At 43.9% G+C, this 13,161-nt stretch overlaps 1 protein-coding gene across 1 annotated transcript in view; it reads right to left on the bottom strand.

Annotated features, from left to right (window-relative positions):
• USP11 (ubiquitin specific peptidase 11) overlaps nt 1–13,161 on the bottom strand; it is a 29,747-nt gene that overhangs the window by 4,081 nt on the left and 12,505 nt on the right. Inside the window, exons 8-18 of the mRNA XM_039320392.1 lie at nt 10,214–10,387; nt 9,606–9,764; nt 7,715–7,939; nt 7,144–7,227; nt 6,959–7,053; nt 5,651–5,857; nt 3,505–3,629; nt 3,075–3,413; nt 1,569–1,639; nt 1,133–1,245; nt 614–763 (exon numbers count right to left, since the gene is read on the bottom strand). Of these exons, the coding sequence (XP_039176326.1) occupies nt 614–763; nt 1,133–1,245; nt 1,569–1,639; nt 3,075–3,413; nt 3,505–3,629; nt 5,651–5,857; nt 6,959–7,053; nt 7,144–7,227; nt 7,715–7,939; nt 9,606–9,764; nt 10,214–10,387 (1,742 nt within the window). The remainder of the gene's footprint in view (nt 1–613; nt 764–1,132; nt 1,246–1,568; nt 1,640–3,074; nt 3,414–3,504; nt 3,630–5,650; nt 5,858–6,958; nt 7,054–7,143; nt 7,228–7,714; nt 7,940–9,605; nt 9,765–10,213; nt 10,388–13,161) is intronic.

Here is a 13,161-nt window from a genome sequence, read left to right as displayed (position 1 = left end):
GGCCAGCATGCCCCATTTCTAAACCCTCAATAGCGCTGGAGCTACCTTTGAAAATCCTTTAGCAACACAGCCAACAATGACAGGGTGTCACTGTGATGAAGCTTGCATGATTGCTGAGTCTTTTTTATTGATGTAATATACATACAGTACATACCCATCATGCTATTCCCTTTACGGTGTAGCAGTGTTATAGAGTGCAGAAAAAGAGTAAGAAGTAGTAAGCGAAGGGAGAAAAAAGGAACAAGATAATAAAAAAGATAATATAGGTAAATCTCGTTTCACCAACACCCATCCACACAAAGTCGATTCAGGCTGAGTTTTTGATGACCTCCAAAGTAGAAGATGAAGGCTTTCAATCATATTTCACCATTTCAGAGGCCATAAATTATCACTCAGATCTGTTTCCTCAGATGAAAGGATGAGTGTTCCCCAGTTGCATTTTCCATGATCTATGCCAGGGGTAGGCTGGCTCAGGAATTCTGGGAGTTGAAGTCCACAAGTCATAAAAGAGCCAAGGTTGCCTACCCCTGGTCTATGCTATCCAAAAGGCAGCCACATACAGCATCCACCCATTTCACTCCTGGTAACAAAATGACTAGGCCCACTGGCTTACTGGATAGGGAACTCCACAAGGGTGTCAAGTTTCTCCCGGGAGAATTTGGTATAAGAGAAACGCTTGAGGTGAATAATCAGAATCTCTGGCAGTGACCATAAATCCAACTTCTTGGTGGCCAGTTGGTGTTTTTTGCAAGTGGGACAATACCTGTAACAGAGAAACCATAAGCTTGACCCTTTTTCTTTCAAGGGAACTAGTATCCCACAGATTGCTTCCTTTCCCTCTCCCCTGCCCCCCCCCAAATCTTAAGAGGTTTTAGCATGGAAATGATCCGATAAGCTGAGAGTTTATTATATATCCCCAAATCTGGGGTTTTTTTTCTGTTTATTTAATTTGGATTATTATGAAATAAGACCCACGTGGATTTATTTGGCTCATGCAGCATTCTTGTTTTGTTGCGTTTATCTACTGAATGTTGAACTATTGACCAGCACTGAATCAACATCCAGTCACCTCACCCTTCCCTGCTGTCTCAACGGAAGAGACTCTGTCATAGATATGTTTTTCAATTCTCACCAGGGATTTTCCTCCTCCAGGGTTTCCATGGTGGTGAACAACTCAATGCACTCCTGCAGCTTAACGGGGTTCTTCTTCAGCATATAGCCCATACAGTCATGTTTGACGTAGCCCTAAAGGGAAGAACATCCATGCATAATGGATAAAGTGATCAGGGGCCACCTTCTCACTCAAGGCAAGATGGTTTTCACATTTATATCTGAGAAAAAGTTTTGACAGTTTGAGATATCGTATATTAGATGTTCATTTTATTATCCCCACAACTCTGTAAGACTGATAAAGGGTGACTAGCCTAAAGACTCCCAATGAGATCTGTAGCTGAGTCTACACTTGAAGCTAGTTTTCATTACAGTAGTCCAGGTTGAAGAACTTGAGCACAATATCACAGGGAAAACAGAAAAGAGAGGGTTGCCTACTTAGAAAGTTGCACACTCACTTCAGCCTCAGTCTCATTGTAGTAGCGCTTCTTCATTTCAGAATCCCAGTCCAGAGCAACATATGGTTGGGCTGAAGCAAAGGATGAGAAATAGAGTCAGAAATCCAGGAATGCTGCATGTCAACTACATAAATTCAGCAGACTGGGCCAAGACATGAGTGCTCTATTGCCTTGACTTTCTTCCTAGCACATACTGCAAAGCAGCCAAGACAGCATTCACCTTTCCGGTCCTTAACTACGCAGTAGCTGTTTTTGTGGACATCTGGGCTCACCTATCAAAGACTAGAGATAGATGATGTTGTATCCCTCCCCCTCTGTGGAGAGAGGGTTTTTCAATTTTGACATAGATGGCCTCAACAGAGGGGGAGGAATAAGATATCATCTATCTCCAGTCTACAACACAGTCCTTTCAACAGTTCCAAGAAGGCTCCACACCCATTTGCACTACTCAGGTGACCCTGATGACACAGATAAACCTCCAGGTGGCCTCTGTAAAAGAATCCAAATGACCAGCTGTCTGCAAGGAGTATAAATCCTTCCATTCCCCACCATCCAGTCAGAGCTGAAAAAAGCTTCTTGGATGAGAAATGAAAACATCTTCAAAGAAAAACAAGGAAGTCCAGTTGCCTCGTGAAAAAAAGCATCTTTGGGACCCAGGGCCAAAGGACTAAGAGACATTAGCTCATCTCACTAAGACGGCACTGAGATTTAACTGAGGGATTCGGATCATCTGATGCAGTGGGAACAAAGGGCAAGATCTAAAGCAGTGGTTCTCAACCTGTGGGTCGGGACCCCATTTGGGGTCGAACGACCATTTCACGGGGGTCGCCAAACAACGCAGTCCGCCATTTTTCCCCCCTTTTCCTTAGCTGTGATACTCCCTTTTATTCTATTGGCTTTTGAAAGCCAATAGAATAGACTCTCTTGAATAGAGTCTAATTCTATTGGCTTTCAAAAGTCAATAGGAATTGTCCAGGCTGTCTCTGCCCTGCTGAGCCCGCCAAAAGTCCCATTCTGCAAATGGTGCTGCACCAGTTGAGTAGTCCTCGACTTACAACCAGTTGAGTAGTCCTCGACTTACGACCAGTTGGGGGTCGCGGCATTAAAAAGGTTGAGAACCACTGATCTAAAGGGACATAAGGAAGAATCATGATGTGACCTAGGAAGGGAAGCTAGCAGAGATAGGGAGAGCTGAGTGTGGAGAGAAACTCTCATACTTCAATAAGAGAAAAGAGTCTGCAAAGCCCACAGATGCAAAGGAGTCGGTATTTGGGGTTTCTGTCCTGACTTTTATCGCGGATCGAGGCTGACAAGACTGTTTTAGCCTTTCCATCACAGCCACCACCACAGGATTCCCTTGGCAACCCTTTTATGACAATGCCAATGATATTTTCTCAACATTCCAAATTTGGCCACCAATTCTCAGACATACACACACCCCCGCCAAACATTTTCTTGGTTTTTTTTTTTTTTTAACCACAAACCTATTTTACCGAACGGACTTACAGTTGAAGGAGACAGGATTGCCCTCATCTTGACCAGCCATCCAGTCGCTGGTACCGTTAGAATTGACGGGTCGGAGTGTAAAAAGCAATTTTGGCTGCTTCTGGGGCAGACAGCATTTCCGCTTTGCCTGGTTGGCTGTAGGAGGGCTGGGACTGGAAGACGGCACCCGGGGAGACTGGGGAGGCTGCAGGGGGGATGTGTTGGGGCTCCGCCTCTCCTCCACACTAGCCCCTTCCTCCCCCACGGATGTGTCCGAAGGGGTTTCCTCTGTCCCTGAGCTAGGGTCCTGATTGGCAAAGCCTTCCGCTGTTGTCTCCTCGTCTTCCTCCTCATCCTCCCCTGCAAATTATAGGTAAAGAGAGCAGGTATGAAGTAGAATGAAAGTCTTAATTTTTCCCTCCCTTCCTATTATTTCAGCAGTCTTTCTCACCTTCACTCAGCCCATTGGACCTCTTGTTGTAGAGATCCTCTTCCTCCTCCTCCTCCTCTTCCTCCTCCTCCTCCTCTTCCTCCTCACTTTGTTCTTCCTCGGAGTCTGGCCATGTCACATAGCGGCTGTCAAAGAGAGAAGCGGATCACGGCCTTTGCCTGGCACAGGGAGAAAGCACCTGCCCTGTGACTGCAATACAATGAAAGGAACAATCGTAGAATCAGGGATGGACAGGTTCCGGGAGATAGGGGGAGATATTATGTGGTCAGATGTCTGTCGACTCCCCCATTCATTAAAAAAAACCCTTACAATTTAATCAGACTTCTGATATAGGATCAGCTTGCTCTTTTTAAGGATTGTGGAGTTGGTTTTCAGCCATCTCCAGAATCTCAGGCTAAGTGATTCCTATTATTTTATGAAAATCTGTATATTGCCTGACTTCCAACAGCCCTGAGTGATTCACAAGTGAATGACATTAAAAGGAATACATCAATATACTAGATAAGGACAAGGAATAAAAGACAGCAATAAGATAAGCAGAAGAAACCCACATCGCTTAAAGGAGTTTCAATCACCCTCATCCAAGAACTGGGTTCTGAAGGCCTGCCAAAACACCAAAAGGGAGGGGGGCCATCCAAATGTCAGGAGAACCTCAAATCAGAGGGCAGGCACTGTGACAGAGAAGGCAGACTTACAGGGTCCTGACAGGTGGCATCGTTTAATTAAACCCACCGCGTACCACCTTGCTGGATTGAATCAGCCAGGCAGATATTATGGGAAACAAGAAACTAGGCCCTGTGGGGCTTTATAGGTAACGCCAGCACTTTGAATTACACCCAGAAGCAAACTGGCAACCAATGCAATTCACAAAGCAGAAGTATGGGCATACCAAGGCATGCCCCCTCATTGTCTACACTGCTGCATTCTGGACCAGTTGAAGTTTCTGGGTGGTCTTCAACCCATGAAGTGTGTTGGCAGTAGTGAAGCCATGAGGTACCAGGGTGCAAGTGTCTGTCTGAAGGGCCTCCCAATCTAGGAAGGGGCACAACTGGTGCATGAGGTGAAGTTATGCAAGGTCCTTCCTGGCCGCAGCTGCCACCTGATCAAGAAGCAGCTCTGAGTCCAAAAAAAAACCAACCCCTCCCAGATTGCATACCCTTCTTGAATCAGGAAATGTTACCCCCACCTAAATACAGTATATCAGAATCACAATCCCTGGGAAGCAAAACGCTCCTCTCTCTGCATAATTGGCTTGAGTACAATTCTGCTATCCTGAATTTTGCATTTCACCAGAAGGAAAACGGCTGAGATTAAGTGGCAGACCATCATTTGGTTATGCAAAGGCAGCTCCAGGACTGAACTATGCAAAAAGACCATACAACACACCCATGTGGGCAAACTCCCCAGCCAGTTCTGTAGCGGTTCTTGCACTTGTCATAGCTACAAAGTCCAGTTCTCATCTCGGGGCTGCTTTTTCCCAATAGCTAGCTAAGAAAATCTATCATCCTGGCCAGGTTGCCAGCCAGCCTGCTTCAGCTCCCTGTTTTTGCCATGACTAAAATCAGGAACTCAAATCCAAACCAGGGACACAAAAATAATTTTTGGCCAAAAACAAACCAAACCAATACACCTGTTGTAGTATAAAATAAAAGTTGATACAACTTGAATTACTGGAATAGTTCCGAGTACAGAGCTCCATTAGGCATCATTTTCCCCACTCTAACCATCCCGCTAGGTCAGTGGTTCTCAACCTGTGGGTCGGGACCCCATTTGGGGTCGAACGACCATTTCACGGGGGTCGCCAAACAAGGCTGTCCACCATTTTTTCCCCTTTTCTTTGGCCACGCCCCTGATACCCGGTGATGTATAAGTGGTTGGGGGTCATCACAACATGGGGAACTGTATTATGGGGTCGCGGCATTAGAAAGGTTGAGAACCACTGCGCTAGGTATATAGACTTCAATTCCCAGAATGCTCAGCAAGGGCCCTATTGGTTGGGGAACCCTGAGAGTTCAAGACTTTTAGTTTGTGGGGGCAACCAAACTGGAGAGAGCTGTTTCAGGGAAGTATTCTCATACATCTGTCTGTTCGTATAGAAGATGTGAAGGAGTGGAGCTAAGCTATCCCAGATATTGAAATAACTCACGAGAGCCGATGCAGCAGGAGCTGGTACAAGGCATCTGAGGAGAGCTGGTCGCGGGGCACAGATACCAGAAGGGGGTGACCAAAGAGCACAACCCCGTAGTAGCTGTTGCTGTAATCCCGGCCCTGGGTACGCTCCCGAAGGTAGATTGGCAGGACCACTGCATCTGCTGAGGCCGGGTCTTCCAGGCAGGACACAGACACCTCATATCTGGAAGAAGGAGAAGGAGAGACATGCTATGAGGACCAGGAGAAGCAGAGAGGAGACTGCTTGGTTTTTTTATACATATAATGTTTCATTTCTCAACCCAGCCTCCATTTGAGTGCCATTCCAGGATAACATGCAGAATCAGAATTGCATAATACATATAAAAGTCTATGAGCCCAGTAAAAATAAAGACTTTATACACCACAAACTGAGGGGCAATGAGTCACAAAAAGTACAGAGGAAACAGCGTCAATTACAATTACAAAAATACAAAGGCCTAAACTTGATGGCAATAAGACTTTCCTTAAGGAAAGGAAGATGTTCAGAAAAGAAGCACCGGGGGCAAGAAGCAGATCTAACTCTATGCAGGCAGCTTAAATTCTCCAAGTTTACTGACATTCCCCAACTTGCTTCCGACACTGAAAAAAATGTCCCCTAAAGCAGGGGTCCATGGTCCAGCACCGGTACACAGCACGCCAGCAACTGGTAGACACAAACAAATGAAGCCCCATCCACCGGATGCAGGAAGCACACGAAACCACACTTCCTCCAGTTCGTGGAAAAAACTTTTCTCCAAGGAACCAGTCCCTGGTGCCCAAAAGGTTGGGGGCCGCTGCCCTAAACTCTTAACAGTGTCCACCTTGAGCTACCATTCCAAGACCGTCCTTCTCTGCCTACTGCTGGGATAAAGTAACAGGACTTGATGCATGTCAGAACAAGCCAACCCATTTACCTCTTCTACTCATTGCTACTTCTGCTATCACAATTTACCTAGCTCTGCTTGCTGTGAACCTGGCTACTCACTATAATAAAATGCTAGTCTGAATTGCAGGTCCATTTTTTTCAGACTCACTATAGTGGAAAACGCTCCATTGCATCCTGTAGTGAGGAGGGGATTGGCTACTTGACCCCAAGATCCCTTCCAATTCTGTGATTTACTAGCTCTCACTCCTTTACCTTATTTTATTTGGCTTTTCCAATCTGGGCTTTTTAGATATGTCAACTGGGCCAACTAGAGTAATGAAAGTTACAGTCTATCACAGTGAAAGGGCAGCAGGGCAATGGCGGCTCTGTCTTATATTATTAACCCCTTCCCAAACCCACATGAAGATGTCATCCCGGTCCAGGATACAGCTGAGAGATTCTTCCCTCTGATAGATCTTGTAGAAGCGGTGACTGAACACATCGGCCACCATCATCTGGAGGGAAGGCAAAGAAACAGTTGTAAGAAAGGGAAGACCCAGAACAGGCTTCTACAATCAATGAGGCACCTCTCCCAGCAAACTTACCTGCTCAGTCGGCACACCTGTGTGCTCTGATAAAGCATGACAGAGGTCTAGCACTTTCCCAGCTTTCGGGACAATCAGCCTATGCTGTAAGAACAACAACAACAACAACAACAAAAGAGGCCAAGTTCAAACTAGTAAGAAAGTCAACTGAGAATCAAATCCCAAACCCAAGTCAAATCCCCATTAGACTGAATCCACCTCCAAGACAGAAACTGATCTGAGGACAGACCTGTAGGTCTCAATTAAGTGGAAAGTCCATAGTCAGACCTAAACTATTTAATTATTTATCTATCATACATACTTGCATTCTTTGCCCTTCGGCATAAATTATAAAAAATAACTTGAAGCTATATAAACTCAGGTCAAATTTTGGTTCCCTTTGGTCACTCTTGCCTAAATAGCTGGAAACCTCTTTCCTGGGTTTCAGATGGGAACACCCCAACTATCAAGCTTGAAAATGTCTACATCTGTGACGTGGACTCCAGGGCCACTCCCCCACATTCTCAAGTCTCACTCAAATAAATAACTTTCTTGCCACAGTAAAGTGCCTTCTAGACAGCTTGCTGGTTACCTGTTCAGGTTTCTTACAGGGATCCATGGATACAAAGAAAACCTCCATCACTCGGTCTTTGCTAATTGGCAGAGGGGCACTGAGGTAGCAGAAGGGATCAAAGGTCACCGAAATTTTGTTACATTCAGGGCAAACTAACGTTGATTTGAAGAGCCCATGGAAGATATCAACAATGATGGAATTGTTCCGACGTTTGTGGTTGCGCCATGCTTCTTCTGCTACTTCCTGAACAGGAAAAGGTAGAATGAATAGTCTGAAAAACCATTGTCTCTCTCTTGCCATGCTCACCCGTTTTTGCTGAATTACAATTCTCAGCATTTCACTTTACTAAATACATCAGCTGAAACTGCAGTAAACTATAATTTACTGAGGTGAAAAGGGAAGTTTCCTATCTTCTCCTAGATGCTTAAAAGCAGGGAAGTTTGCCTTAGAATTTTACCATGCAGTTTGGCAACAAAACCTCAGAATTAACCGTCAAAACTATCAACCCTCTCCAAAGGACTATTTAATTTTCCCCTGCTACCTTTACCTTTAAAGTGAAACCAATTATTCATGCTAATCTTCATTTGCTGCTGAGGAAAAACTGCAAGGGGGTAGGGGGAGAGAAAAGGAGGTCTATTATATCACCACCAATTAATGCACAGCATTTGTGATGGAAAACCTCAGAGAATTTATCAGCATTATAAACTGAACACAGGAGTCTGAAGCAAGGATCCCATAGAAGGAAATAGCTGATGCATCAACACCATACTTTTTCAAAATGCCCCAGCCCTGTCAACCTTGATATAGGCTATTCTGAGTTTTCCTGAAGTTGTACTACTTCCAAGGCTGTTGCAAACAAGCAGACAGAGCATGTTCTAAAGTCAGGACTGAATATTCTGCAACTCCCACAGCACTCAACCCCTAATGCAATGTTTCTCAACCTTGACAATTTTAAGGCAATGCTGGCTGTGGAATTCTGGGAGTTGAAGTCCACATGCCTTAAAATTGTCAACGTTGAGAAACACTGCAAATGAAAGGACATCCCCACTTCACTGCACTAATGGTTCTTACGTCCATTCTTTATGCCTCATTTCAGCAGACTCCAAGCTTCACAAATTACATCCAGCTTCCCATCCTTTTTTACCTCCAAATCTCAGTGGTTTCAAGAAAAACCTCCCACTCATGAAATTTAGATATTACAGCTTAGACAAAATCCATAACATTTAGAGTTCACTGAACTTTGGAGCTGAGGAACTAATATGAATTCCTCATGGGACTGGACTGGGAGTAAAGGATTGGTTGACTAAATTGGCATAGTCACTTGCATCTCATTTCTGTGACTCCGGACAGCTTATGAAGTTAACCACCCCATACAAAAAATAACCCCCAACTGTAATAGTAATGAGAAACAGTAAAAACAATGAAAAAAAACCAATCTGTCGGAGAACCACCGTTTGTTTTTCTAGCACTACTACCAGATCCCCAGGCCAGATGACAAAGCCCTGTCTTTCGGCCCTTCCAGAAGGCCAATACAAGGTCAGGGCCAGTCTGATGATATTCCAAAGAGCATGTACCATGGAGGGAGAGGCTTTCCTCTTGGGTCCCCATCGGATGATATTCCTTTATGGAGGTGACCCACAACACACCTACCAGCTAGACCTGACAAGTGGGTGTGACTGGGGACAGGTCTTCCCTCAAATACCCTTTTTCCATACCATGATATAAAAATTGAAATGGACCAGAAGAACACATGTAAAGATCACAATGGAAATTCAACAGATAGGAACTCCAGTCAGAAGCTTCCAAGTTTGTTGATACATTATTCCTGCCGCAAACATACATGTATTATCACCACTGACCAGAATCCAATTTGGACTCTCTGATAATGTCCCTTACAGTTCACGCTCACCTCATCGGGTCTCCCTGCTGCATCCTTTAACTCAATGTACTCTTTCTTCTTGACACGGTTGAGATCCTCATGCAAACCATCAAGCAGGAAGGAGAGAAGCTCCTGGGAATCGTGCTGCTGATAGCCAAGGAACTGAGAGGCAAAATGCCCCACTTTGGTCTGAATGGGATGCAAAAACACAGGGCCTCTAAGACAGTGGTGGCAAACCTATGGCACGGGTGCCAGAGGCGGCACTCAGAGCCCTCTTTGTGGGCACGCACGCCGTCGCCCCAGTCCTAGGCCTTCAGCTGGGTTTTATAAAACCTTTTCACTTTAGGCCTCCGCCGCCATGTGCAAAAAAAAAAAAAAAAAGTTCAATCAGTCAATTTCAACTTCTCAAGGGAAAAAAAAGATCTTGCAAAGTTGGAATTGATTGATTGAACTTTTTAGTCCCACCCACTTTGCCGTTACCACCGCAGCCACGCCCACCCGGCACTCGATGATGCATAAGTGGGTTTTGGGTTGCAGTTTGGGCACTCGGTCTCTAAAAGGTTCGCCATTACTGTTCTAAGATCAGCATAGAGCTAGATACAGATTTTAAAAAGCAGTAAGACAAGAATGCAACTAACCTTGAACATTCGGGGCACGATGGAGCGGTGGTGGCCAGACCACTTCTGTTTAATGAGATCCGCATAAGCTTCAGCAATTTCACCTTTCATGCCAAGAGGATTGCTGAAGTTTAGTTCATCCAGATAACGATTATTGAGGAAGTATTCCGTCAGAGGGGGTACATTGCTGAGACACTGGAAGAAAGAACAAAAGAATGCTCAGTGTAGTGTTAGGTGGTAGTTCATCTTTCAGAATGAAGCTCTGGGAAAAAAGCATCTTTGACGCAGAGAGAATCTTTTCTTTGTGAAACAAATGAAATTAAAAGTAAAGTTAAGCAAACTGATATTGACCCAGAAGTGAAGAACTTCGCAAGTAGCCATTTTTTTCCCACATCGTGGACACAAAAGACATAAGGTAGCTGTGGCATTTATACAGACATTATTTTTATAATGGGAACACAAATGTTCATTATTTAAGGAATAGGTAGGTGCAATTTAGCTTTTTCGGTTTCAAATAGCCAAATGTCAGAAGGGTCCCTTCTATTCCTCTTGAAAGAAATGTTTAACTGTATTATTATAATCTATGTCAGACATGTCAAACACAAGGCCCGGGGGCCGGATGCGGCCCGCGAAGTGGTTTCATGTGGCCTACGAAACCATCCTGGAAACAGTGAGGGAACAGCCCCCGCTGCCTTGGCCCTGGCCCAGGTCGGCCAGGAGCCAATGTACAATTTTTGGGTGGCCCTCTATGCTGAAAGGCATTCAGTCTTAGCTCCATAAGCCCCCCCCCCACATGGCCTGAGAGGAACAGTGAGGCTCCTCCAGTGGACCATGCCTTGGCACTTGCCCTGGTCCCACCCCCTTCTGCCAGAGACCCTCAGATTTGTCCCACTCCTGCCCAGGCCCCCACAGGCACCCTTGACGCGAAGGATGTAGAGCTGGCCACACCCACCCAGTAGGCCACACCCACTCCATCCACACCCACCCAGGCCACACCCACCCGGCCCCCTGAGGGCAACCGCAATGCTGAGGCGGTCCTCAATGAAATTGAGTTTGACACCCCTGATCTACATGGAGGGAAGTGTGTAGTGGGGTGCCCCAAGGCTCTGTTCTGGGCCCAGTGCTCTTCAACATCTTCATCAATGATTTGGATAAGGGGATAGATGGGGAACTCATCAAATTCGCAGACAATACCAAGCTGGCAGGAATAGCCAACACTCCAGAAGATAGGCTTAAGATACAGAAGGATCTTGACAGACTTGAACACTGGGCACTATCTAACAAAATGAAATTCAGTGGTGAAAAAAAGTAAGTTCTACATTTAGGTAAGAAAAAACAAATGTACAGGTATAATATAGGTGGTACCTTGCTCAATACTATCAACTGTGAGAGGGATCTTGGAGTTCTAGTGGACAATCCCTTAAATATGAGCCAGCAGTGTGCTGCAGCAGCCAAAAAAGCCAACACAGTGCTAGGCTGCATTAACAGAGGAATAGAATCAAGATCACGTGAAGTGTTAATACCACTTTACAATGCCTTGGTAAGGCCACACTTGGAATATTGCATCCAGTTTTGGTCACCATGATGTAAAAAAGATGTTGAGACTCTAGAAATTCTAGAGTACAGAGAAGAGCAACAAAGATGATTAGGGGACTGGAGGCTAAAACATATAAGGAACGGTTGCTGGAATTGGGTATGTCTAGTTTAACGAAGAGAAGGACGAGGAGGGACATGATAGCAGTGTTCCAATATCTCAGGGGCTGTCACAAGGAAGAGGGAATCAAGCTATTCTCCAAAGCAAGAGCAAGAAGCAATAGATGGTGGCTGGGTTGAAAATAAATAGGGAAAAGACTAAAGTAGTTACAAGAAATTTAAAGAAAAACAGAAAGCTCAATTTGTGGAAAAAACAAATCTCCAGATAGTTAAGAAAAGTTAAATACCTAGGTATTTATTTAACATCAAAATGTATAACAATAAAAGAAGATAACTATGGAAGATTATTGAATCAAATAAAAATGGATTTGGAGAAGTGGAAAAACTTTCAGTTATCACTACTAGGAAGAATAGCAACTATTAAGATGAATATCCTACCTAAACTGTTATTTTTATTTCAGACGGTTCCTGTTAAACTAAACCAGAAATTTTTTGATGACTTAAATGCAACAATAATGAGATTTATATGGCAAGGGAAAAAAGCAAGAATCACAATTAAACTGCTACAAGAATCAAAAGACAGAGGGGGCTTTGGGTTCCCAGACTGGAGACTTTATTACCAAGCCACTATTTTGTTGTGGCTTAAAGAATGGATCACACTGAGAAATAAACGACTTCTTTACTTAGAGGGACATGATTTGCAACTGGGTAGGCATGCTTTCCTTTGGTATGAGAAAAACAAAGTACATAAATACTTCCAAACCCATGCCATAGGGAAGAGTGGGAGATAGTTAAAAAAAAATTATATGAAAATACCTGAGTGGCTTTCCACAATGGAAGCATTTGCGTATCCGAACTTAATTAACTATGATAAACTTGTGGCCTATAAAGACATTTTAGATAAAGAAGGAAAACTTAAAGATAGGCAAGAACTTCAACAAACTGGCATTGATTTAACATGGTGGTCATACTTGCAAATTCAAACAAGATATGAAAAAGATGTAAAAGTAATGGGATTCTACAAAGAACAGACACCACTAGATAAAATACTTTTGAAAACAGATGAAAATCTGATTAAGAAACTTTATAAATTCCTGCTAAATTGGAAGATGGAAGAAGAACAAGTGAAAGAAACAATGATAGTGTGGGCAAAAAATTTTGGTTATTCTATAGATTTAGAAGATTGGCAAAAACTATGGGACCGAAATATTAAATTTACTAAAGCAGCTGCATATAAGGAAAACTTATATAAAATGTTTTATAGATAGCACATGACACCACTTAGAGAAAATGTTTAAAAATGTATCACATATGTG

This window comes from Crotalus tigris, unplaced genomic scaffold, assembly GCF_016545835.1.
Source record: "Crotalus tigris isolate CLP2741 ecotype Arizona unplaced genomic scaffold, ASM1654583v1 scf7180000023637.1517150, whole genome shotgun sequence".
Classification (NCBI taxonomy): domain Eukaryota; kingdom Metazoa; phylum Chordata; class Lepidosauria; order Squamata; family Viperidae; genus Crotalus; species Crotalus tigris.
This window is presented reverse-complemented; position numbering and strand designations above follow the sequence as displayed.